Source organism: Haemaphysalis longicornis, unplaced genomic scaffold (assembly GCF_048455015.1).
Source record: "Haemaphysalis longicornis isolate Haplotype H1 unplaced genomic scaffold, Haemaphysalis longicornis Haplotype H1 scaffold_12, whole genome shotgun sequence".
Lineage (NCBI taxonomy): Eukaryota > Metazoa > Arthropoda > Arachnida > Ixodida > Ixodidae > Haemaphysalis > Haemaphysalis longicornis.
In genome coordinates, this window is record NW_027526225.1 from 23,862,292 (window position 1) to 23,886,124 (window position 23,833).

The following is a 23,833-nucleotide window of genomic DNA, read 5'->3' on the forward strand; positions in this document are numbered from 1 at the left end:
CCGCACGCGCCCTGTCGTTCTTTCTCCACGGATCGACGGCACGAATTTTTGCCGAGAAGGGCTGTGTATTTCCCACGCAATAATAAACTTTCATACTGTCGGCATGTCATATATGCCGTGTTCCTGGTGCCCGTTCTTTTTAATCAAACCCACCATCTTGTTGTATTATACCGACAAACCGGTCCGGTGATCATTGTCAAGGAATTTAATCGTGACTCCCTTGCCTATGTTCGAATATTAAATAATTGCCCATCAATACACAATATCAGGATCTCCATCCGGATCCTGGTCAGGAACTGTAATTTGTAACGTCAGGATTTGTAATATCGTAATCTGTGATGGAAGGTGCAAATAAAACGCAGGTCGACAAGGTTCCTGATGAATTCACTCACGCGCACTCATTCAGTGATGAGTGCGCATGAATGAGTTTTAACTTTATTTTGCCGCCATAAGGTCCAGTAAGCCTGAGTGAGGGTGAGTAAGCAAATTCTTGATGAAAAAGAAAAAGGCATTCGCAATGCCAAGTGAGCCGCCTAAACGACAACTGGCGTATACGGTATGGCAACGTTCCTGGCACGTATGACCGTTGTGGAAAAAGTGTATAATGTAAGCGTCGTCATTGCACTGGAGCGGGGGTCAGTCTTTTTAGTAAAGCTGTGCTTACTATAGAAAATGAAAATCTGAATTCGTGGTGCAGACGCGGGGCTTAAAGAAAACGACGTCGAAAGCCAATGGTTAGTTGTTGATTGTAAGGAATCCGTCGTTCATTCACATGGAGTGGATGACACATTTTCGCTTTTTACCGGCAAGGGTCATAACTCGCCTTCCCATTCCTCTGAATGACACGTGACAGTCCCTCAATGAGGGAGGTTGGAATATTGCTCCTCAAGAAGGACAACGGCATGCCCTTTTTCTACTCATTAGTCACTCTGCCCACTCATCTGTTCCTAATAAAGTTCTCTCTCTCTCTCACCCAGTGCAGGGTAGCCAACCGGGCTCTATACCTGTTAACCTCCCTGCTTTTCCGTCCTTTTAGGTGCGAAGTACCTTAGGACAGCACAATGTCCGCCCGCGTCCGTGCGCATAGCATTTACAATCGCAACAAATCACACAGGCATCGGTAGGATTCGAGCCTGCATCTGGTACACCAGACAGAGTTAGTGTCAGTCGTCTTACCCATTGGGCAATGACCGCCTGTAACGGTGCGGAGTACCTTAGGACCTCCCAATGTCCGTCCGCGTCCATCCGTGCGCACACCACCACCAAGCGAAATTCTATTTGAGCCGTGAGTTGCAGTTTCATTTAGGGAATAATCAAGGTGCAACTCACGGTTCAAATCGAATGACGGTCGGGGCGGAAATCGGATGTCTCTCGGGGCGCAACTTGGATGTCATTTCGAGTACCCGGGCTCCGCACCGTCGCCATCATCCACGGAGTGGAGATGCTGCCATTTTTTTCTCCTCCTCTCATCAGGTTAGTATGGAACGGGACTACCCGCTCCTAAGGCTATTCTTGCCTAAACTGGCTACACTGGTGCAGCCATAGTGGCGTCATATGCACTGACCTCGCCATATGGAGCCTACACTATAGGTGTAGCCAGTGTAGGCTAAAGCGTAATTACCCCATTGTAGCCCTGCTCCTCAAGCTCGCAAGGCCGTGGTGACGACGGTGTGAATTGCCGACTCGTGAGCCTTGTATACGAGCAAACAGAGAAAGCTTGGAGCAATCGCATTCTACGATAAAAACAGGCTGCGAAAAGCTGTCAGCTTGGCGAGGTATGATTCGCATGTAAAAGTTGCACAGAGTCAATGCGCACGCCCTTAAAGTTGACACAAACAGTTCATGTGCATACACGGCTCGAATGCGCGTTACGTGGGGTCCCACTACTGCCATCACTCGCACATGCTGTGGAGGGAAGAGATCAAAGATCGAGGAGTGAACGGAATAGCCTTATTCGTGGTTTATTATAGGCTATCGGTGTGAGAACTAAATAACATAATACGTAGTAATGAGGTTAATTAGAAGGTATTTGCGATGAAACTGTTTTGACGCCCGCCGTAATACGAACGAATCAATGTTGTATCCCAACCTTCTGAAGCTGAACTGAATCTACATCAGGTCAAAGTGACCTATGCGGTCAATTCTGAGTGTCTAAATAAACGAGAGAGAGAGAGAGAAGGCTCTTTAATGTAAACTGGTGAGGTCAGCCCTGCTAGGGACAAGGCTTGCTACACCAGATGGTGGGTGACTACGTTGATGAGTGGTGAATATTAGACGTTAGGGTTACAGCAGGAAGAAGTCAAACAAGAAGCGTTGAAAAAAAAAAGGAAAGTAAAAACAAGAGAAATCTGCCAAGTTCCAAATACTGTAACTGGGCAAAGGCTATCCAGTAGCCTAGCTACCAGCGTTTGACACACCCCACATTTCTCGCCCCACGTGAGGGCACTATGCACGTTCGGCAAATACTTCATAAAACATTGTTGATTCAGACTTACTACAATTTGTAATTTCCCCGTAATAAGTAACAAAAAACGTGATAAGAACTCCGCTGCGTTTTTTTTTTTTTTTCGTGGTACAGCTTACTGGGTATTGAAGTGGGCACCAGTGATGACAAAAATTAAATGATTCTCACGTCGCTTTTCGTATATTTCGGTATGCGCCGGGTTCTCGATCGAAGCCCAAGACAGTGTTCCAGCGGGCATTAAACCGTATTCTTGGTGGAACTATAAACGAATTATTATCGACGTCACGTCTTCCACATAGTAAACTTTGGCTCGTTTGAGTAGTGGTGTGCCACATTTAGATTCGTCCAACGGTTAAGAAACGTGTGCGGTAAAGTTATTTGTAGGTCTTTATGGTCGCAGTGAAAGCAAAGGACGCTCTGTGTCCATAAAAGCCTGCGCAGTGGCAGCCAACACAGCTCCCGTCACAGTGGTCTGGTTTTCGCCATTCCAATTCGTCCTCCGTGCTGGACTTGGACCGTTAGGCCTTTCTCGCATGATTTCGCCTCGCACGGAGCAATAGGAGACCACACGACCTTTCTGCTGAAAGCTGTCTTTAGGAAACAAAATGGCCGACGACATTTGCCCGCTTCCCTGCAAATGTCGTCGAAAGACGATATTCTTCTGTCGTCCATTCAATGTAGTGCGCTGGCCGCGCCCCCCCTGCCCTTAGGCTCTTCCCCTACCTTCGCGCTCCTCCCATGTTAATTCAATACCCGCGTGTGGCTCAGTGGCTAAGGCGTTGCGCTGCTGAGCACGAGGTCGCGCGTTCGATTCCCGGCCGTAGCGCCCGTTTTTCTGATGGAGGCGAAAAGCAAAAACGACCGTGTGTACTAGATTTCGGCGCACGTTAAAGATCGCCAGATGGTCAAAATTAATCCGGAGCCCTCCACTACGGCGCGCCTCATCGCCTGCGTTGCGTCTGCGCGTTAAGACCTAGAATCAATCAATGTTAATGCAATGCCTCTTTTCTCATTTCAATTTTCCCGTGCTTTCACCACTCGCGCGCCATCTGGGTGGGCAACGCGCGACTTGCCTTCCTTTAGTCAATGCGTTGCTTTTTTTTTTTTTGCATTCGCTATCGTAAAAGCCAATCCAATGTGCATTTTTAGTTTGAATAATGTTGCCTCTGTTGGGTAGATGCTGACGTTTTGCCGCAAAACGCCTCTCGTGTAGCTTCAGCCACAGTTTTTTGCGGTATTTGACGTATGTCACTTGGCTGCAGCTATTTCAGCAGTGCCCAATCGTACTTCAGCACGGAGACGTTATGGACCGTCGCTGTTAAAGCAAAAAAAAAAAAAAAAAAAAAAGACCGCGCCCAAGCATTTTGCTATTTAACACCAAACTCGAGAACGTGTAACCGGGAAAATAACGTCTCGCTCCAAGTGAAGACGTTCGATACGAAGTGTGCGCACACGAGTTGAGGTACGCACGGAGGGACACGACGCAAGGGGGGATATGCCAGAGAGAACAGTGAGCGCGCCGGGAGGGCTTTTTCTCGCCTCTGGCTCAATTAACATTTCTTTCCCGGTTGCGTTCGTTTAGCTCATTAATTATTCGAATTATGCAAATTGAAATACCCCGAAGCTGCCGCAGCTCCTCCCCATCCTCCGGCAGCCTCTTCCCTCAATCGACGAACTCTTCTTCATTCCGTCGTGCTCTCCCCTGGAACCGGCTGGGAGACCCCTGGGACTGTCGCTGGCCTAGGGCGTCGTCCTGCCTCGCTATAGTTGTAGTGGCCTCATACGCACGGAGCGGAAAGCTTGCAACTCTTTCGCAGGCCTGGTCCCAAGCCACCGGCTTTGGAGCGCGAGTTAAAACGGGGCTGCGCAGTGTCCTGCTTTTTCTTGCCCGTCGCTCTCTCTCTCTCTTGCGCGTGCACGACCTGCGAGCGCGAGGAGTGTGCATTTAGTGAACTCGTGCGAACACGATGAGACAGAGGGGGGAAGGAGAGAGAGGGAGAGAAGACGTTGGGAGAGAGGGAATTAAGAGAGGGAGAGAAAAGATAGGGAGAGACGGAATGAAGCGAGGGAGAGGGGAAATTAAGAGAACGGGAGAGAGAAGAGATAAGGAGAGAGGGAATTAAGAGAGGGAGAGAGGAAATTAAGAGAGGGGAGAGACGAAATAGGAAGAGCGGGAATTAAGAGAGGGGGAGAGAGAAGAGATAGGGAGAGAGGGAATTAAGCGAGGGAGAGAAAAGAAAGAGAAAGAGAAGAGATGGGGGGATAGGGAATTAAGCAAGGTAAGAAAAAGATAGGGAAAGAGAAAATATAAGGAGAGAGGGCATTAAGCGATGGCGAGAGAGAAGAGATACGGAGAGAGAGAAAGATGGCAAATGATGAAAGAGGGAGGGCAGAAAAGAAGAAATGAGAGAGAGAGAGAGAGAGAGAGAGAGAGAGAGAGAGAGAGAGAGAGAGAGAGAGAGAGAGAGAGAGAGAGAGAGAGTAAACATCCTAAAGGGAATAGATAGTTGGACGAGTTGAATACCCGCCAACTCACATAACTATCCATTTGGTTCCCTACAGAATTCGTTGCCACTCAATTCTGACGTGCTTCGTTTGACCGGTGTGTGCAAGAGCACTTTCTCGACGTGAACTAGGCATTAGGAGGAGTAAAAGGAGAAGGAAGAGGAAGCAGCGCTGAATGATTGAGCGTGAATTAATTCCCAGCTTTCTCTAAACTGCTCTGTTACGTGTTGCGAAGGTCGTGATGTTCGGGCAGCTTCCGGCGTCCTCATCGATTGCCATCTTTAGGTATTTTTGTTTGTGTCCCCTTTGCCGTATACTGCGTGCAGCCACAATGGCCTCCTGAAGAGAGATTGTCTGTGGCTCACTCTTCTGCGAAGAAAAAAGGCGAAAGAAAGTATCGTCCATCTGGCTATTGGCGGTGAGCGCGACCACGGGCGGCGCTGCGAAGCGCGCCTCCGTGACGTCGGCTTAGAGATTCTCGCATTTGTCGTCTGCTTCACTCGGGCTCGCTCTCCCTGCTGTTTCTTTGCGCTCGGTTGACTTTTGATGCTTGTTTGCATCAGATTTTGCGTGTGCACAACTTTTTATCATAATAATAGGCTTAAAATCGCATGCACTAGCTCAAGGCATGAGTAAAAATATAGTTTTGGATACCGCTACGGAACGAACATTGCCGGCGTCGCCCCATTCCTTGCAAGCCGGTCCTGTGCGGGGCGCGAAAAGTCGGAGCTAGAGGTCAGCTTCTGTATTAAGCAATCTTTCGAACAAAGGGAACAGCCAGCTGCTATCAACCGACAACATTGAAAATACAAGCCCAAAACAAATTCCAGGCCTTCGGGGCTGTCGGCTCTGGCAGAATGCATTACTATTCCTCGTAATCATATGTAAGGTAAAACAGTTTTTCCAACCTTGCCGGAAGCTCGAAAGTGATGTATCCAACCACTTTACGTTGTTATGGCACGAAAGTATGCTGACATGCACTATGGGCTTCAAAAACTGTAGGTTGAGTTCCAAATAACCCACTGTGTGTCTAGGCGCGCGTGCTGGTTTTACCAAGCTTCTTACCAGTATGGAGATTTATTGAGCAAAACTAGTCACGTCTACATAAAGATATAGTAACACCATGTTTGTTCAGACCTGGAAGTATCTTTCGATACATTTCCCACAGCCATATCTTTCTAATATTCAGATATGCGTTATAGGAAAACTTCACTCAAGAGGAGGAGAAGGAGAAGGAAGAGGAGAAAACTTTATTTAACAGTAAAATCGAGATGATTGGTGGGCCGAGTCCTCAGCCCAGGACAATACAGTAGGAGTGATTTCTTCAATTCATATAACACCATCCCGAGTAGACCAGGATTTGTTCTTTGTGCCTGGAAGCGTTGGAAAACAATATCGAGCTGCTTGGAAATACTGATCGGTTTCGATTCTTGTAATATATGCACGTATACTATTTATTGCGTTCGTTAGCGGCTATATCAAGCCTTCAACACCGTAATCATGTCGTAATTGTTCGGGTTGAGTCAGTTCGTTATAATAACGATGGTTACGGTAGAAATTTGGATCGCAAAAGCCGCCTTCAATTATTCTGGATAACACTGTTTGGGGCACGATCGCGGTGGCGTAGCACAAACCTACTCATTGTATTTGCATGTGAATAAACAACGCACGCTGCGGATATGCACCTCCTTGCACGCAGCCATAACGAAAGCCAATTCGTGAAGAAGGTAAAGTGTACGCCATACAGCAAAATATCCACACGATCTTTGTGAGCCTGCCAACCATCCGCAAACCGGCTGACAATACATTTGAGACGGTGCAGAAAAATTAATTCGTTGGGCACACATACACACAAAAAAACATTCTTCTGATACAAGTCAACAACAACAAAAGAAATCGAAGACAGCCGCTTTATTTCCTGCTTTGCGATACGCGTGTAGGGGCCCGCTGCTTCATTAGACTGTGAAGTCTTCATAAGAGCATCTCAAAAACACTTTAGGGAAGCCTACGCAGTTTGAATACTTATCGAGGAGCTCTGAGCGCTGAACCTCGCGAATAAGCTGGAAAGGATGAGTTACACACGATCTTCTGACCGATGCTCTGAAGAAAGTTGTTCTCTCTCTCTCCTCGTGTGTTGCGAACTTGTGGGGGATACAGCTTGAGATTATTCAGCTGTGTCCGAAGCTGGTAATTACTAAAAATAACTGAATTACTAAAAACACGCTTTTTAAAGCACTAAACCATCTAAGCGGGCGATTTATAGCACAGGCACTGCTGCCCCTCACAAGCGGAATGTACCGACGTAACAGCCAGGGGGCGCCACTCGAACATCTCACCTCCAATTATTTGCATCTGTTCGATTACTTCTCGAGTTAAGCGTTTTTTTATTGCCCTAACAAAAGCTCCAAACAAGAGTGTGGGTGGGAAGAGGGAGGATGGGGAGAAAGGAACGTATAGAGCAAGCTAGTACCCAAGTATCGTTTGGAATGCCGGCGCTCCGCGTTTCTCGCGCGCTGCCCGATGATTTAGCGCGCGTTCCGGTGCGGAAAAAGTGTTCTCCGATGAACTCCAAGCGGGCCCGCCCGAGCGGCGACAGAGAGTTCGCTTGTCAGTTTAGTTTCCTGCGCTGCGTACCACTATACCACACGACTATGTTCCCGTCTCTGCCTCTCTTTTTCACCCTTTCCCAATCCCCAGAAAGCGGCATCTCTGCAGAAATCACTGGGTCGTATACCCTCGTCCACCGAGCGAGTTTGGAGAAAAATGCGGCCGTCGATGTTTGGAGGGAGTTGGTCGCCGACGCGGGGGAAAGGAAAGGGAAGTTGCTGCATGGACGGTGCTCGGATGCGTGGCTCGTGGTAGTTGAGTTGGTGCATGTCCGGCGAGAGTTGTCGTTTTGTGGTCGAATCACGCGCCGTTTCTACGGTCGTCAAAAAGGGAAATAGTTGGCGTGACAGTGTGGGTCCTTGCGGTACTCCCTCGTTTAATGCGCGTCCCTTTCCGGCGATGCTAACGGACATATATTCGTTAGCATTTCTCCGCCTCGTATCCGCCGTTCTCTTCCTCTCTGCTCCATTTTCTTGGCGCAGGCCTCGTCGTGTTCACATTCCCGCAATATAGTTGGGCCGTGGCGGCCGTAAAAACTCGTTCACCGTCACAGTTTTAGTCCTTGCTGCATATAGCGTGGCGAATGGCGATTGCTGTCTGTCCGGCTCCACCTTTTTTAGAGACGAAGTGCACACACGCCCTCGTGAATGTTGCAGTTTTGGGCAACTTCCTTCGCCTTTTCGGTATGGGGGGAAAAGTACGGACGGGACGAGTTCGGCGGAAGTTGGCGTTTCGAAAGGAATGTTTTCGTCGAGTGCGCTTAGAAAGCCTACCCGCGAGTTTGTACGATTCCGTTGGGCTGCGGGAAACAAGGCTGCGGCTCTTGTTCTGTAGCCGTTCCTCCCACTATCTAGTCCGACCAGCGGAATGTCAACAGATGCCATAATTGTATCGAGCGGAGCTTGGTGTCTGCCAACAGAGACGTGTTTGTTGAAAACAGCGAGAAATGTTGGCAGCTCTTTTTTATTCGCCAAAGTTTGTCTAATTTTTCTAGCACGTAAGGCTTCACAACTTTAAAATAACTGTGGTTGATTTTTCTTTCATAGGAATCGGTAAAACAGGGAAGTGTGAAATGTGCAGCGAAATCTGTCGCTGAGCATGATTGGCGGGACGGCGGCTGTCTTGTGGGTGTGCTTGGCGAGCGACGTCCTGCTGGCGGGTCGCTTCGGCAAAGGTGTACTGGCGTCATTTCCGTGACGGACATGACGTCAGCGAAATCTTGGTGTATACCGGCATAAAACACTTTCGGGTTAAAATATAAAACCCGAAAACTAACAACCCTAAGTGTAAGGTACTCTTTAGTAGAAAAGGTTGCTTCCCCGCAAGGAGACCTTTTGTGCCGGGGTGCACCCTTTATAGGCCGCTTGCTCCTTTGTACTGGAGTCATTTCCGTGACGGATATGACGTCACTGAAATCTTTGTGTTTCCGGGAATAAAACGATTTCGTGTTAAAAGTGCACTCAGATGCGTGTTAATCGTCGGTGGCCTTTTGCCAGACGATACTTTCTGACCGCTAAAGTGCCTAACCGTTCATCAGGTACCTGACTTGTCAGTGAAGTTATCTGACGCTTGCGGTACGAAAAGTTCGATACACAGATTGCACGAATTACAAGGCCACGTTTCTTGTGGGACACAGCGTTGGTGGGTTGGTGGCCCTGTTGGTGTTGTGGTCGTTGGGCTGACAGCAGCGCACACCCAATGCCGAGCGAATCACTCGTGCATAAAGTGAGGCACTGCCTCAGGTATACAGGGTGTTGCGACGATAATTGGAAACTTTAAAAAATTTTCCTGAGTGAACCGCTGCTCTGTTCTCGCTGAAACTTGCACAAATTTCGCATTTTGTGGTCTATTTTGTTCGATACCGGGAACAACGGTGGTACTTACCTGTGTATTCTGAAAATAAATAAAAACGATTTTCGCCTATGGGAAAATGGCGGCTGATCTGGACGTGCGAGCCAGCGCAAGTTGATGTTGGAACGACGAAACTACCTGGAGTATGCAGAGCGAAACGCACGTTTGGGATTCACGATAGGAAGGAGCCAAATGGTGCAGCAGACGATCAGAAAATGTACCTAGGAATGAGCTAGCAGGCGATCAGAAAATCCGGTTTTCGGGCTCACGTCCAAATCAGCCGCCATTTTCCCATAGGCGAAAATCGTTTTTATTTATTTTCAGGATAAACACGTACGTACCGTCGTTGTTCCCGGTGTCAAACAAAATAGACCACAAAATGCGACCTTCGTGTGAAGTTTGAGCGCGAAGAGAGCGGCGGTTCGCTCAGGAAAAAAAATTAAAGTGTTCCAATTATTGTCGCAACACCCTGTGTGTCGAAATTGCGAATCAGTGGGGTGCGCAAGAGGGGTGCGCACTACATTTGTGTTCGGCAATATTTGCATTCTTGGCATGCACGTGGTAACATAGTCGACGTGCGTTTTTTTCACACACACATACACGTCGCCAAATATGCGTTGGCATGGTTTGTCGTTACACCGCTAACTGCAAACTTCGAGTCGGTGCATGGCTAAACCCTGCAGGGGGTCGGTATACTGCGACGCCACGAGCCCGCTTCACAGGTGAACTGGAATCCGTAAGGGCGTTCTCTACATTAATGGCTCACGACCTAGAACTGCCGATTTTACTGAATGCGTACCAATTTATTATTTAGACGGTTTCGTTGCCGCTTCGCGGGCAGTCCGCCATGTAAAACCCCGTTCTAATTCGAACGAAGCCGACAACGAAGACTGCTTGACGGAGACAGCTTCGAAGTCAGCAACGATGCAGGCTGCCTTCCTGTCGCCCCATTTTTGCGTATTAATGTTGTTACAAAATTACTTGTTCTTTAACTGAAATATTTTGTCATATAATTTTCTAGAGATTGAGATGCCTTTGTTTCATGTTTAAATCGCGCAATGTTTACAATAGTAACGGTAATATTATTTACGAAACCTGCGCCCGGCGTTTGTCAACATGTCTGCTACGAGGTTATCGTCTGCGTTGGTGTCCGCAGCGCCGTTCAAATTCTGCTTCCTTTAGACGTCTAATCGACTGCTTCGCAAGCTGTCTACGAAGCTTCCCGCGAATTGAAGCGCATCCATTGTCGTGTTTTATTTTCCTGTGAGACTGTCATGTGGCTGCGCTTCTCAATTAAAGCATTTCCAATGGCCCAGGGAATTGTTCGCTCGTTCTCATCCACACTCCCTTTCTAGGTTTTGACGGGAACTACACATCCGCCGTAGGCGTTACGGTGATGTAGAGACCACGGTACCTTAGCGGTGACTCGTAGAATCGGCCTGCACCCCCCCCCCCTCCCCCGATGTAGACTCCACACATCCGTGCAAAAAAGCATGATTTGCAGTGGGAAAATACAATTTTTAACAGCCGAGCTGTTGTACAAGCCGTAAGTTCTGTGTTGCAGGAAAAACGCCAAAAAAATGCGAACGCCCATGAGCGCGCGCCCCGCGGTGACCGCCGAGCGTCCCCGACACAGGCAGTGGCTTTAAAGAGAAAATACTGGCAGAAAATCCTAGGAGCGAGAAAAGGCCTAGTGCTCGTGATTGATTGATTGATTGATTGATTGATTGATTGATTGATTGATTGATTGATTGATTGATTGATTGATTGATTGGTTGATTGATTGATTGATTGATTGATTGATTGATTGATTGATTGATTGATTGATTGATTGATTGATTGATTGATTGATTGATTGATTGATTGATTGATTGATTAGTCGCTATAGCTGGAGCTTATGTCAGTATCCTTGGATTTGCTCTAGGAAAGCCTCAAATGTCTGTATAAGCATAACGACTATCTGATCGATCAGCTAATCGTAGCGACTTACTAAAAAATTGCATACGCCTATTTTTCTTCCGTGCCTTGCCGCAGATCCTCTAGTAAAACTGTGGACGTCTAATGCACCAGGCGACTCTGGCACACAGCCATCAAGGTGAGTTGTTCCACTCTAAATGTGTACGTGCTGCCGGTGTAATATGTCCCTTAAACATTTGAAAGCGAAACTTTAGTGCCTTTACTGATGCCGTTGCACGCCAATACGCCCTGCAGGAAAGCCAACTTTCTCTGACGATGATGATGTATGATGGTGGGGGAACTGAAAGAGAAAAAACCTGGCCATCTCCATTAACGTGAAACCTGCGGACGGGCGAAGCATGCAGGGTATAAGTGTGTTCAAAGATAGCAAGTCTCTGTCTTGCCACACGGCGCGCGCTGGTATAGGCGACGACATCCCAATTACCAAGACGGAGGAGAAGCGAAATTTGAAATGGACGGCTCCAAAGTTTGAAGTTAAAGCGAGCACGGATAGCGAAGTAGAAGCAAGCGAGCAAGCGCGAACGAAAAACGAGTGTCCCGGTGCGTTATTTTAGCACGCATTTTTGCCCACGTAGATGAAACGCTCTATCGCGAGGCGTTGGAAGACGAGTGTCCCGGTGCGATCTTTTAGTACGCGTTACGTTATACCGCGAGGCGTTGGAAAAGGAGGGTCCCGTTTTTTTAGTGCCATGACTACGTGAGAATGCAGCATGAGCCGACGACGACATGAGACGCCGACAGCCCGAGCCCCTACGGTGCTTCGTCCCTAAAGCGCTTCCAGTATCCGTAATTTAACCGGAGTCCCTCCCGTATGAAGCCGGCGTCTATATGATTGCTCCCTTCCGACGTGGTCTAAGCGAACGACAAGCAACAGGTACCGATCAGCGCCGTACGCGCCAGAACCAAACGTTACGCCTACGGAGTGGACCCCCGAGGGGGAGGAGAGGGGGGGGGGGGACCCGTTGCGTCGCGATAGATAGGGGGTGGGGGAGTAAAATTTTATAAGAGAAATTTTACTACATCCAGAAGCTATCTAAAAACAGGGAGAACGCCCCTATTTTTGTTTTTGAGGGTTACAAGTTTCAGTGTTGATTAACGCTCATACATCCCAACAAGAAACTACTCCGTTGTATAACGGTAACACTCTATTATACAGTATCATCGAACGCGGAGGTTTAGGAAAGAACTCACAAATTGTAGGCCACAAATTCTCACAAATTGTAGGCCACAAGTGTTCATGTACGGTGAAAAAGTGATCGCCTTGTTCTTGCAAAATATGTATAATGCATTTACAATTTGTTGTTACGATGTTCCTGTCTTCAATTTATGCTTTGTATTCTTATTGCGTTTCACACGCCCCCCTTACTCCATGCCCTCCAGTAGGGCCTGTAAGGTTTCTATGAATAAATAAATAAATAAACTGTGTTCCGCCGACGAAATAGCAATGTAAAGTTGTCATGTTGCGGAGAGATATTATGAAAAAGTACTGTAGGTTTGTGGCCGATCCATTCTTACAGTCACTCATTCGTAAAAGAACGTAAAAGAACCATGCGCTGTATACAAGCGCATGCATAGAAAAGTAATTGTCTGTGTGAACGCTCTTTGCCCCTCCTTTTTATTTCTTTCACAATGCAACGAAAGCATACTGCGTCCACACAGATGGTTGTCAGACACCTTCAAACGAAGCCGTGCTTTTACTCGCCAAATCGCGCAAAAGAAAAGTTTGACCAGGGGCGGTATTCTCGTCTTTGTCGGTTTTGAAAACGTCCGTTTTGCGTCCGGTTCATTCTGACGTACTTCCAGTTGTAGGCAGGCTTTGCATTGACTTTTGCGCAACTGCTCTTGTAAACACATTTTGAACGACTAAGCCTGTTGTAAACTATCTTTTGTGTGTTTATTGTTCCGCCAGTGAACCAACAACAAGGCGACGAAAAATCGTCTGCTCCAGATCGTCAGCTCCGAGAAGCCGCCGATTATAGCTCCGCCGTGCTCGCATGGCGTCACATCCCGGTTTTCGCTTTTAGCCAGTCAGGGCTTGCTCAAAACCGACACTTTTGAAACGGACACAAAACGGACTAAACACGAGAATACCGCCCCAGGACAACGTGTCGTCGCGAGGAACATTACGGTCATTTGAAGAGCGTGACTGATAGTGGTATTGATCCCCTCAGCGAATACGAGAATTCAATCTGGTGTCCACTGAAGTCCGCATTGCCATAGTTGAGCTTCTCAGTTGAAGTTATGGAAATTGCAGTATTTCTTACCTGGCTCGAGCAGCTTCGTCTTGGAATCATGCTGTCATGGTTTCTTTAATGACTTCGGGTGAAAACATAAAAGTAAAACAGATGCGGGGCTGTGTCCAATTTTTTTTTCCTTTGCTGACGGCAGATAGTACAAGGAATTATATATTTTTCCGGAGTTGCAGAATGTTTGGCCGGTGCATGTAGCGCGCAATGATTCGCGCCACGCTCCCTTCCGTTCCTCGTTCTCTTAATATGGGTGGTATTCACCGAAAAGTTTAGCTGTCAGTTTTTTCACTTGGCAACGCTGGAAACGGCCACGGATATGGCGCGTCTTGTGCCACTGCGGCCGCACGCCGCAGAAGAAAATAAACACCAGCGTCCGTTGTCTGCTCCGTTTCGACCCAATTCTCAACTGTGGTGTCAAAAGAGATTTCATTTCGTTTCATTCAAAATACCCCCAAAGGCCCTCACTGGATGCAAATAAAACTAACAAAGGGTTTATACGCAAAAGAAGCAGGTGCATGTTGGTGCATGGCAAAAAATACATGTACAGCAAAAATACCAAAAACTTAGAAAACACATATACACACATCTAAAAAAATTTTAGTGAAGTTAAAAGGCTATGGTAGTGCTTATTAGTTCTTGAAATTTGATTGGATGAGTGACAGTTGCAATATGAGATAGGAGGCCACTCCAATAAAAATTGGGCGAGGCATGAATGATTGCGAATAGCTACACGTGTGGCACTTTACACGCGTCACCTTTAAGGCATGGTCACATCGGGGGAAAATGGCTGGTGACAAAGGAATAAAATAGGCGTGAAGTGAAGGGTGATGGTACAGTTTATGAAACAATGATAATCGTGATAGTTTACGCCGATGTGAAAAGATTGGTAAGGATGCACGAAGTTTAAGAGCCGTGACACTGGTATGACGTGAATAATCTGGAAAGATTAAACGAGTGGCAGGACTTTGAAGGGATTCGATTCGGCCAACTAGATATGCTTTGTTAGGGTCCCAAATCGCAGATGCGTATTCAATTTTAGGTCTGACAACAGTCGTGTAAGCAAGTTTTCGAAGTTGTGGTGGGGTATGTTTCAGTCTGTGTTTTAAATAGCCCAATGATCGGCTGGCGGATGCACGAATGATGTTTATGTGGTGATTCCATGTCAGGTCAGCGTGCAGGTTAAGGCGCAGGTACTTGCAAGTGTTAGTAAGCTCAACAGTTGTGTTATTTAAGAAATAAGAAGTTTGAATGCGATATGCGCCGTTTGTAAAAGACACAAGTTTAGTTTTGGAATTGTTCTGTGAGATTAACCAAGTAGAGCACCAAGTAGATATAGAGTCGAGGTCAGTTTGGAGGGCTAGTTGGTCAGGGGCGCAAGTTATTTTGCGATAAATAACACAGTCATCGATAAAAAGCCTGATTCTCGAAGTAACGCAATTAGGTAAGTCATTAATAAAAATTACAAACAGTAAAGGACCCAGGACGCTGTCTTGGGGTACACCAGAGCGGACTTGACCGAATGAAGAGTTAACGTTGTTAGCCGATGTGAATTGAATTCTTGGTGACAGGAAGTCTTTAACCCATGAGATTACAAGAGGATGAATATTGAGTTGTGTAAGCTTGATTAGAAATATGTGGTGAGGTACCCTGTCGAAAGCCTTAGAAAAATCTAGAAATATTGAGTCTATTTGGAGCGCAGCGTCGACGGATGGAAGGTCGTTAATAATGAATCCAACAAGCTGAGTGTCACTCGAGTACGCTTTTCTGAAGCAGTGTTGGTATTTAAAGATATTATATTCTTCCAAGTAGTTAATCGCTTGTGTGTGGATGATGTGTTCGAGAAGTTTACATATAGAGCTTGTTATTGATACAGGTATGTAGTTAAGCGGTGATAAAGAATTGCCGGATTTAGAAATGGGGTTACTTTTGCTATTCTCCAATCGTCAGGGATTATACCAGATAAAGAGGCTCTGAAAAAAGGGCGGACAAGATGCGATAAATACCATCAGAAGCATTCTTGAGTATTTTGTTATTGAAATCGAGGTGGTCCCATGCAGAAGAGATTTTTAGTTTGTTTAGTAAAGATAAAATACCGGCTTCGCTAATGATAATTTCTACCATTGTGCTATCAACGACTTGTCTAAGATTAGGAGAACTAGTGGTGTTTTCGCGTGTAAATACGGAATAAAAACTATCATTCAGGAACTGCGCACAGCCAGCCTCTGGAACCATGTCACCGTTGACCGTTGAAAGCGTAATAATCGGATGAGATCGGGGGTTGGTGATGCGCCATAACCTTGGCGGATTGTTGTTTAACATAAACGGTAAATCATGGGTGAAAAAATGACGGGGTGTTGTTTCAAGAAGCGCTAGATGTTACTGGTCACACAATTTGTACCGGAGCCATGAAGTATATTCTTTATTCTTATGTGCATACCGGTAGAGACGTTTCTTTTTGTTGTTAACGCGACGAAGTTGATTGTTAAACCAATGAGCGGTGTTAGTGCAGGATATTGTTGCGACAGGTATGTATTTGTCGATGAGCTGAGAAAACGTATTTCTCAAAACTTATTTCTATTAACCGCACTCACATTGGAGTCGAGGCACCAATTGCGTTCGGTGGGGTGGGTCGGGTTTGGAACATCCAACACACGTCGTGTGCTTAGCACGGACAAGTACCGCCATCTCGCGGAGCCGGACGCAACCAGTGACGGCGCACCTATAGTTCCGTAAAGAAATCCTGGTTTTATCCTGTGCTCCCTGATTTTGCTCCGTGTGCTCCCTAACTTCGTGCAAGCACGACGTGATAAGACGTGTCGAGCGCTATGCTTCACCGATGGCGTGCGATGTCGCGCCAAACCGCACTACAAGAAAGCCGACTTTTCACAACGTGTTTCACAAAACGATGATGATTATCGCTTCCCGTGGTCTAAATCGAACCTGGGTCCCTCGCAGTATGAAGCCGACGTCTGTCCGATTGCGCCATACGGGCACGGTCGAGGCAGCTTCGTGTTTTAACCACCTTTCTCATAACAAAGGCTGCTTTTCTGATCGAGGCGAAAAGCAAAAACGCCCGTGTGTTTGCGATTTCGGTGCACGTTAAAGATCCCCAGGTGGTCAAAATAAATCCGAAGCCCTCTATACGGTGCGCCTCGTCACCTGCGTTGCGTCAGTGCGTTAAACCTCACAATCAATCAATCAATCAATCAATCAATCAATCAATCAATCAATCAATCAATCAATCAATCAATCAATCAATCAATCAATCAATCAATCAATCAATCATAAGGAAGGGGCTTTTCACTGTAAGCCACCAACGTATCCAGCGGCAAAGTTCTCCGATGTTGTACCGCTATATTTCGGTAAAAAAATAAAACACAGATCCCTGAACACTAATTTACTATTGTTTTCGTTTAGTTGTTGCTCTTATTACAATTGCACTTTCAAAACATCGCGAATGTGGCGCTAGTACCGTAGCCACTCTGAAAACCGGGTAAAATAAATGCGACTGAACGTTGGCCGAAAGGAGTCGGACGTATCGGGTCAAAGTGATATCCAGAAAAGGCACGGTGAGTGTGCAAGAAAATAAAAATAAGAATAATCTTTGCTCAAAATTGGTACGTTTACAGGCGTTTTCTCCGGTTTTCTATACCGTTGGAATTTTTTACGGTGCACAGCGGGGACCGCGTAATACGTGGCGTCAGCTCTACGCGCTTTGAAAGGACAGAGCAAGATATTCTGTCCAACTGTCATGGCCGGCTAACTCGTGTCGCTGGACTCACGTAGCTCTTTGCCCCTGTTCTTTCCCTCAACTCCGTTTCACTGAGCCTAGCGAATGTCCCGAGCCTCGGAGTGTTGGCGAAGCTCGCAGGCGCAGATAACATCAGGCGCCATTCGCAACCGACCCACATATTTCCGCTGTGATGTTGAACTGGATTGCAAATTTTAGTCACGCTATTGCTATCTTCGAAACATTAATGTTAATATAATACGGACATATTTTAAAGCGAAGCTTGCTTGGTCTCACTGATGGCTATGTCGTAACCAAAACGCGCCGCTGTAAAGCCAACTTTGCACAACGGGACGGCACAGGATGGTGATAATGATAAAAGAGTTGAAAAATGGATGCGGCTTGGCTCAGCTAACTTTGGATATGCAAAGCAAAAGCTTGGCTTAGCCTGGTTGAGTATCTGTTTCGCTTGGTTAAATCTTTGATTTACTGTATTGCCGACCACGTCTCAAAGCCGTTCGGTTCCGCGTAACGCTCACAGAAGGAGGCCCGACCTTGCTTTCATTCTCGGCGAACGCGGCGTTCCTCTTTCACGGCAAACGCGGCGCAAGATGAGTCACGTAGCCCGAGACGACCCAGCGGTGCATGCGTGGGAGGCTGCGGGTATGGTCGGCTGCCGATCAGCTGAGCGGCCACTCCCGTCGCTGCCGCCGCCGCTACCGGAGCAGAACGACTGAAAACGGGACCTTGTGCGCCGCGCCGACAGCGGGCCCGGCGAATCATGCGATGCGTTTTGAGGGGTGTGTCGCTGGGGGTGTGTCTCTGATCAAAAGGTTAACTTTCGCATCCTACGCGAAACCGCCGTTCGAAAGTAGTAAAGCTGTGCTTTGAAAGGCTCCACGTGGTCGGAATCGGACCTGGGTCCTCGAATTACAAAGCCCGCGTCTATCCGATTGCGCCGTCATCGCATTCGTGGCGCTCAGCGTTTCCTTTCGGTTCGTTGCGCGGGCGTTGGCTTTGGACTTTGGCTGAAAGCAATGAACTTTGGCTGTGGACTTCGGCAGTTTGGATTTTCGACGACGACGATGGTCCAGCGACGATGTGTGACTGGGGGTGGCGCTCAGCCTTCTCGGGAGGAATTCGATTGCTGTCGTCTGAGTTTGGACTGACTTTCAGGCGGTTCGCACTTTGATCGTTGACACTTGGACTTTGGTTGCAGTGGCTTTGACTTTGGCAACTCGCCCTTTAATTTTCGCTCGCAAGAAAGCTTCCCGCTTCAACCGTCGTCGTCGTTAAACATAGGGCGTATGTTTTTGTTCAATTTATTGAACATGGCTTTGATATATTGAACCTACTCGCAATTTGTTAAAGGTGATTCTGCAGCGTTTCCATTCACTTCTGTCCCACATTCGGAGGCGGTAAAGCGCATCTCCTTCCACGGGAGCAAAAGCTCATGGGCGGTATTCTCGTGTTTTGTTCGTTTTGTGTCCGTTTTGAGCAATCCCTGATTGGCTAAAAGCGAACACCCGGATGTAATGCCATGCAAGCACGGCGGAGCTACTCCATTGAGCCGCGGCTTCTCGGAGCAGACGATTCGGAGCATGCGATTTTTCGTCGCCTTGTTGGTTCGCTTGGGGAACAATATACACATAAAAGATAGTTTAAAATAGGTTTAGTCGTTTAAATTGTGTTTACAAGAACATTTGTGGAAAAGTCAACCCAAAGCCCGCCTACAACTGGAAGTACGTCACAATAAAACGGATGCAAAACGGACGTTTTCAAAACGGAGAAACATGAGAATACCGCCCCAGGAGTGCTAACGGCTCAGATCTGGATGCGCTGAACGCGTGAGGGAGGTGCATAACCGATTTTAATTTCGAAGCCTGTCTAGCTTTCTTTGCTTCGCGATATTTCCAGCACTTTTTATGCAAGAAACAGTGCACTCCTCCCGGACAATTGCAGCCATAAAACGCCCCCTTTACCGCTGCTTTTAGTAAGCGGCAGCCGTAAGAATTCCTTCCTATCGTTTGCGAGGAGCTGAGTAGCGGCTGGACTCGCTCTTCCCGGCACGGTGGCGCCACCTGTCGCCTAGGACACGTACCGCTCGGAACCGCAAGACGGCTGCTCTTCGGAGCGCGGATCAATGGCCGTTTTAAACACGATAAGTCTTTCTCGGGTGAGGTAAACGCTGAAATTTTGGTTCATCTGTCTGTCTTTCGGCCCAGCGAAGCAAAAAAGTTACTGCTTTTTCATCTCGCTTCTGGTCCACCGATTTACGGGCAGTTAGTGAGTCCACCTTCCGCTGCCGGGGGTGACCCAGTAGTGATGTAGCAGTGACTCACTCGCAGCCGCCCAGCCGCCACACTCGATCGCCAACCCCTGGCCGACAAAACCGCTACTCATCCACCGGAGACCCGCAATGTCCCTGGGGAAGGTCACTAGTGAAATGCTGATGGCTACGTCACCCGTGGGGGTCACGAGGTTGGGGAAGGGCAGAAGAAACATGAGAAGGGGAATTGACGTTACATGGGAGGCGTGACAGAAAATCCGAAGTATCGTATTTCGACGCTATTTGCAGGGAATCCAGCATATACGAGGCCATTTTTGTTATCATTCGCAGAATAGGATGTAGGCCCGGGGCCAGCGAAATTTTTTTGTGTGGCCTACCATCGCGTACAGTACGACACGCAAGGCTTATTAGTATTCAGGAGATATCATCGCCGAAACTGTTACTCTTGGCCTTAAAGTTAGAATAAGATTTGGCGCATTGAGGCGTTCTGTTCCTAATGTGCGCTTGAGTTAGAGCCGAGGGCACCAAGTGACGTATGTTGTGCTGACATAAGCGTTGTAGGTCATACTAAGGGCAACTCTACGTCATGATTAGCGCAGAGGTGAGGGTGTAAACATCCAAGAGCGGAAATACTGCGGAATATCGTGCGATATCAGCGTATACACTCCTGCTCCTAAAGCGTTCTCCAATGCCCCTACGTTGTTGCGTGTGCTACTCAGTGGGTATGTGACACCTTAGTAGGATTCAAAGCGCGCACACGAGAATCAGAGTACGGGCACGTATTTCGTGTAGCAATTCTTCCTGGGGCTTGCGGGCTAAGTAACTGAAAAGTTGAAATTCTCGACGGACCAAAATGGCGGAGTTGGTTACCCATTTCGCGAAGCGTTTGCCGATTTTCCTGCGCGGATATATGCCACTGTCGGCGAGCTTTATTAAAGTTGCGAAGGACACCTGGGCTGCCTGGTTTAAAGCTGCCTTGAAGACAAAATGCAGCTTTGCTTAATTTGAAAGAACAAAACGCAACCAGCTCTATCCCAGCCACAGAATTCGCCTTTTTTAACCCGAAAAAAAAAATGCAATAAATATTGAAATTTTTTTACATTTCGCGCTTCAGTGAGGGAATATGGGAAGGAGTGACGTCATATGGGCCGGCACAGAAAAATTGTTATCAGTGTGTTAAACTGTAGGTCAGCATTCATGTGATACGACCAAGCGGAACTAGGGGCCGCACAACAGTCGTCCAGTCATTTTGCTTGGCGGTGGCTTGTTATCGCGGCAAAGCAGTTTTGTAGCGTGAGCTACACTGACCGAGGTTGAGCAGTTTCGCGTGGCTCCTGGAGAGCCGTGCTGCGCATGCGCGAGGAGCAGTGCCGTCTCACGGCGCACAGCTGGCGCGCCAGAGCCGTCGCCCGCGTGACTGGACTGGACTGGACTGGATTCGATTGCATTGGATTAGAAATCGTTTTAGCAGCAGTAAGCATGATAATCAGCTAATCCTATACAAGCAGAAAACGTACGAATAACCATCTGAACCTTAGCTCACGCTATGTATATCCTGGCATAGCCGAGTTAGCCACTGCTAATTTTTTTTATTTAACAAGACGCGTATATTGTCTTCACGACCAGTTTAAACTGGAGGGTTTATTACCATATTTTCCTTTTGCGTCATTTCCTCCTCCCCAAGACATACGTTGAGGCGGAAAGCGTGTGTTTGCTTCTGTGTAAATGCACGCATCACCACCTGCAATCGTATTCAGTGTTCTTGGCAGTTCGTTCGACGTAGTAATTAAGCCTCAATTCTTTTTTGTTGTCGGCGTAAACACCGACCTGAAGCAGCAGAGCTCCCAAATTGACTGGAAGCTCTGCTACAAAGAGCCGTCAATTTATCCGTACGCCGCAGAACACTTCTTGCCTCGCGGAGCCTCTAATCTTCCCCCCCCCCCGCCCCCCTCAACCCCTTCCTTTCCCCTGCACCCGAAGCGCGTAGAGGCAGTTTTGAGACCGAGGCGTCGATTATGCTTATAAAAACCCACCTCCCTATTCCATTCCGTGCGCTCTGACGACGCAGCGCTCTCTCCGAGTTCTTTTCCTCGACTCGCGAAGAAAGGTGGCTTCTTGCGTGGGAAGCGAGGCGCGCCCAAGTGTTCCGTATTGCTCGCCGCCGCCTGCGCAGTGCCTAATTTCGTCCCGACAATTAAGAGCGCGCTCTCGAATTTCGCTACTTCTCCCCCTCCCCCTCCTCCGACTCGCTCGCGCAGACACGCGGTGCTTCTCCAGCAGCCGTCGCTAAATTAGCCAGTCGGCGGCGGAGCGGTAAGGAACGGATGGCGCAAAACCGTAAAGACCAAACAGACTAACTTTTTCGCATTCCCGCTCTTCAACGTATATATACACTCGCCGCCGCGAACCGCCTCCGTTCCGTGTATTTCTGACTGCGGGGCCGGCTACCCCGTCTCCCTTCTTCTCCCGTTGTGCTTTCCCTAAACTTCTTTCCAGGGAGAAGCGAGCAGGCCGCCACGTCGCCGTCGCCGTTCCACTGTATATCATAAACGCTCATTACGGAGCGTAAGCGCGGCAAAAATGTTTCCCCGGTAGTTTTGGCGATCCACCCCCCTCCCCCCTGCAAGTCCCGATTTCGCTCGACTCCCCACTCCTCCCCTCCACTTCATTTCCCCATCTGCTGTACACCTGCTCTGTATATTTCGTCAGCACTTTATTTCTCAAGTGCACCTTTCTCTCTCTCCCTAAAAGGAACACTTAGGGATCCGGGTGCAAAGGGAAAGAGGGGAGGGGGTGCGCCACAGAGTGCGCACCTTCGCTTTGCGACTAGCCCCTCTTCTCCCCTTTTACTGGTATCCCTGCCTCCCCCAACGCCCCCCTGAGACGTCGGCCCATTTGTGTTTGAGCCTTTACCAGTACGTCTTTCTCTCCCCCCTCTCTCATTATCCGGCCGATTTTTTCCCTCCCTCCGTTCTTTTCCACTCGCCCTAACGCGTGCTCTCTCGCCAACTTGCGGGCCTGCTCCCAGCCCCCTGTTTCGTCGTGTTTCGCGTTAATTTTAGTCTTACACTCTGCCAACTCGAAGCGTCCTTGCCGGCGGATGTGTGTTGCCGGGCTCCTCTCCCTTTTAATTCGCTTCCCTCCATCCCCTTTCGCCGTTGCTGCCAGCTCCACCGTGCTTTCTTTCGTCGTGCGTTCCCTCCGTGTCATCCTTCTTTCGCTCGTCCAGGCCCTCCGTGTGTGCGTGTGTGTGCCGCGAATCAGATTTGGAAATTGACCGAAGTATGCTGCTGCTGATGATGACGATGAGTCAGGAACGCCAGGGATGGCAAAGGGGAAAAAAGTCATCCGTTCTTTCGGTTAAATTACCTTTGTTTTTGCAATAAAAGGGAGTGGAGAAGGACATGCTCGGTGGGTGAGACCCGAAGCCACGACCTTCGGAATATTTGTCCGATGCCATAGCGACCAGGCTGCCGCGGAGTTGGTGCTCCCCGGATAAAAGAAGGCCCCCCTGTACGCCGAGTTGTAGGAGTGGAGCTGGTTACCACCCCCCAGCGTCGGATAAATTAAGTCGCATACCCAAGAACGTGGAGGGGAGCCTAAATTTTGTGCTTTGATTACCGGCTTATCAACTATGATTCGTGTTTATTGTGGAACTCTCGTGCATGCTGTTTGTCGTTTTAATAACCTGTGTCGCTAAATTTTCACATGTTCGGGATCCGAATATATGCATGTCTGCTGCCCGTGAGTGTGCCTTATGTGGTGCATGACGAAGGAAATGTGTGTACATCTCTAACACGTTTCCTTCCGTCCTTGCGTCCTTTCCTTGTGTTCTGCTTCCTGTTTCGCCTGGCGCCTGCAGCCTCCAAGGAATCCTGTCCGAAAGGGCCCAGAGAAGCACCAGCATTGAACAGGTGAGGAACCAATGAATGTCTGCGATCTTCTGGTAGTGTTCTATGTTTGTGTGTGCGTCTACGTGACCACCACTTTAGATTTTATTTGCAAGAGGGCTAGTTGGGAGTATAAAAAGTACACAAATCGTCCAAACCAAGAAAAAAGCCCGGTGTATAGTTTCCGGAAAACAGAAGTTGTAATTTTGCTTGCAGAAATCACGAAACTTACAATTTGGATTTGGAATGCGGCATGAAAGGTCAACAAAA

General features: G+C 48.0%; 1 protein-coding gene across 3 annotated transcripts in view; it reads left to right on the forward strand.

Annotated features, from left to right (window-relative positions):
* LOC144162493 (uncharacterized) overlaps window positions 1-23,833 on the forward strand; it is a 520,233-nt gene that overhangs the window by 477,436 nt on the left and 18,964 nt on the right. For all 3 annotated transcript variants that reach the window (XM_077693052.1, XM_077693053.1, XM_077693054.1), the window contains 2 exons: window positions 11,462-11,522; window positions 23,536-23,587. In XM_077693052.1, the coding sequence (XP_077549178.1) occupies window positions 11,462-11,522; window positions 23,536-23,587 (113 nt within the window). The remainder of the gene's footprint in view (window positions 1-11,461; window positions 11,523-23,535; window positions 23,588-23,833) is intronic.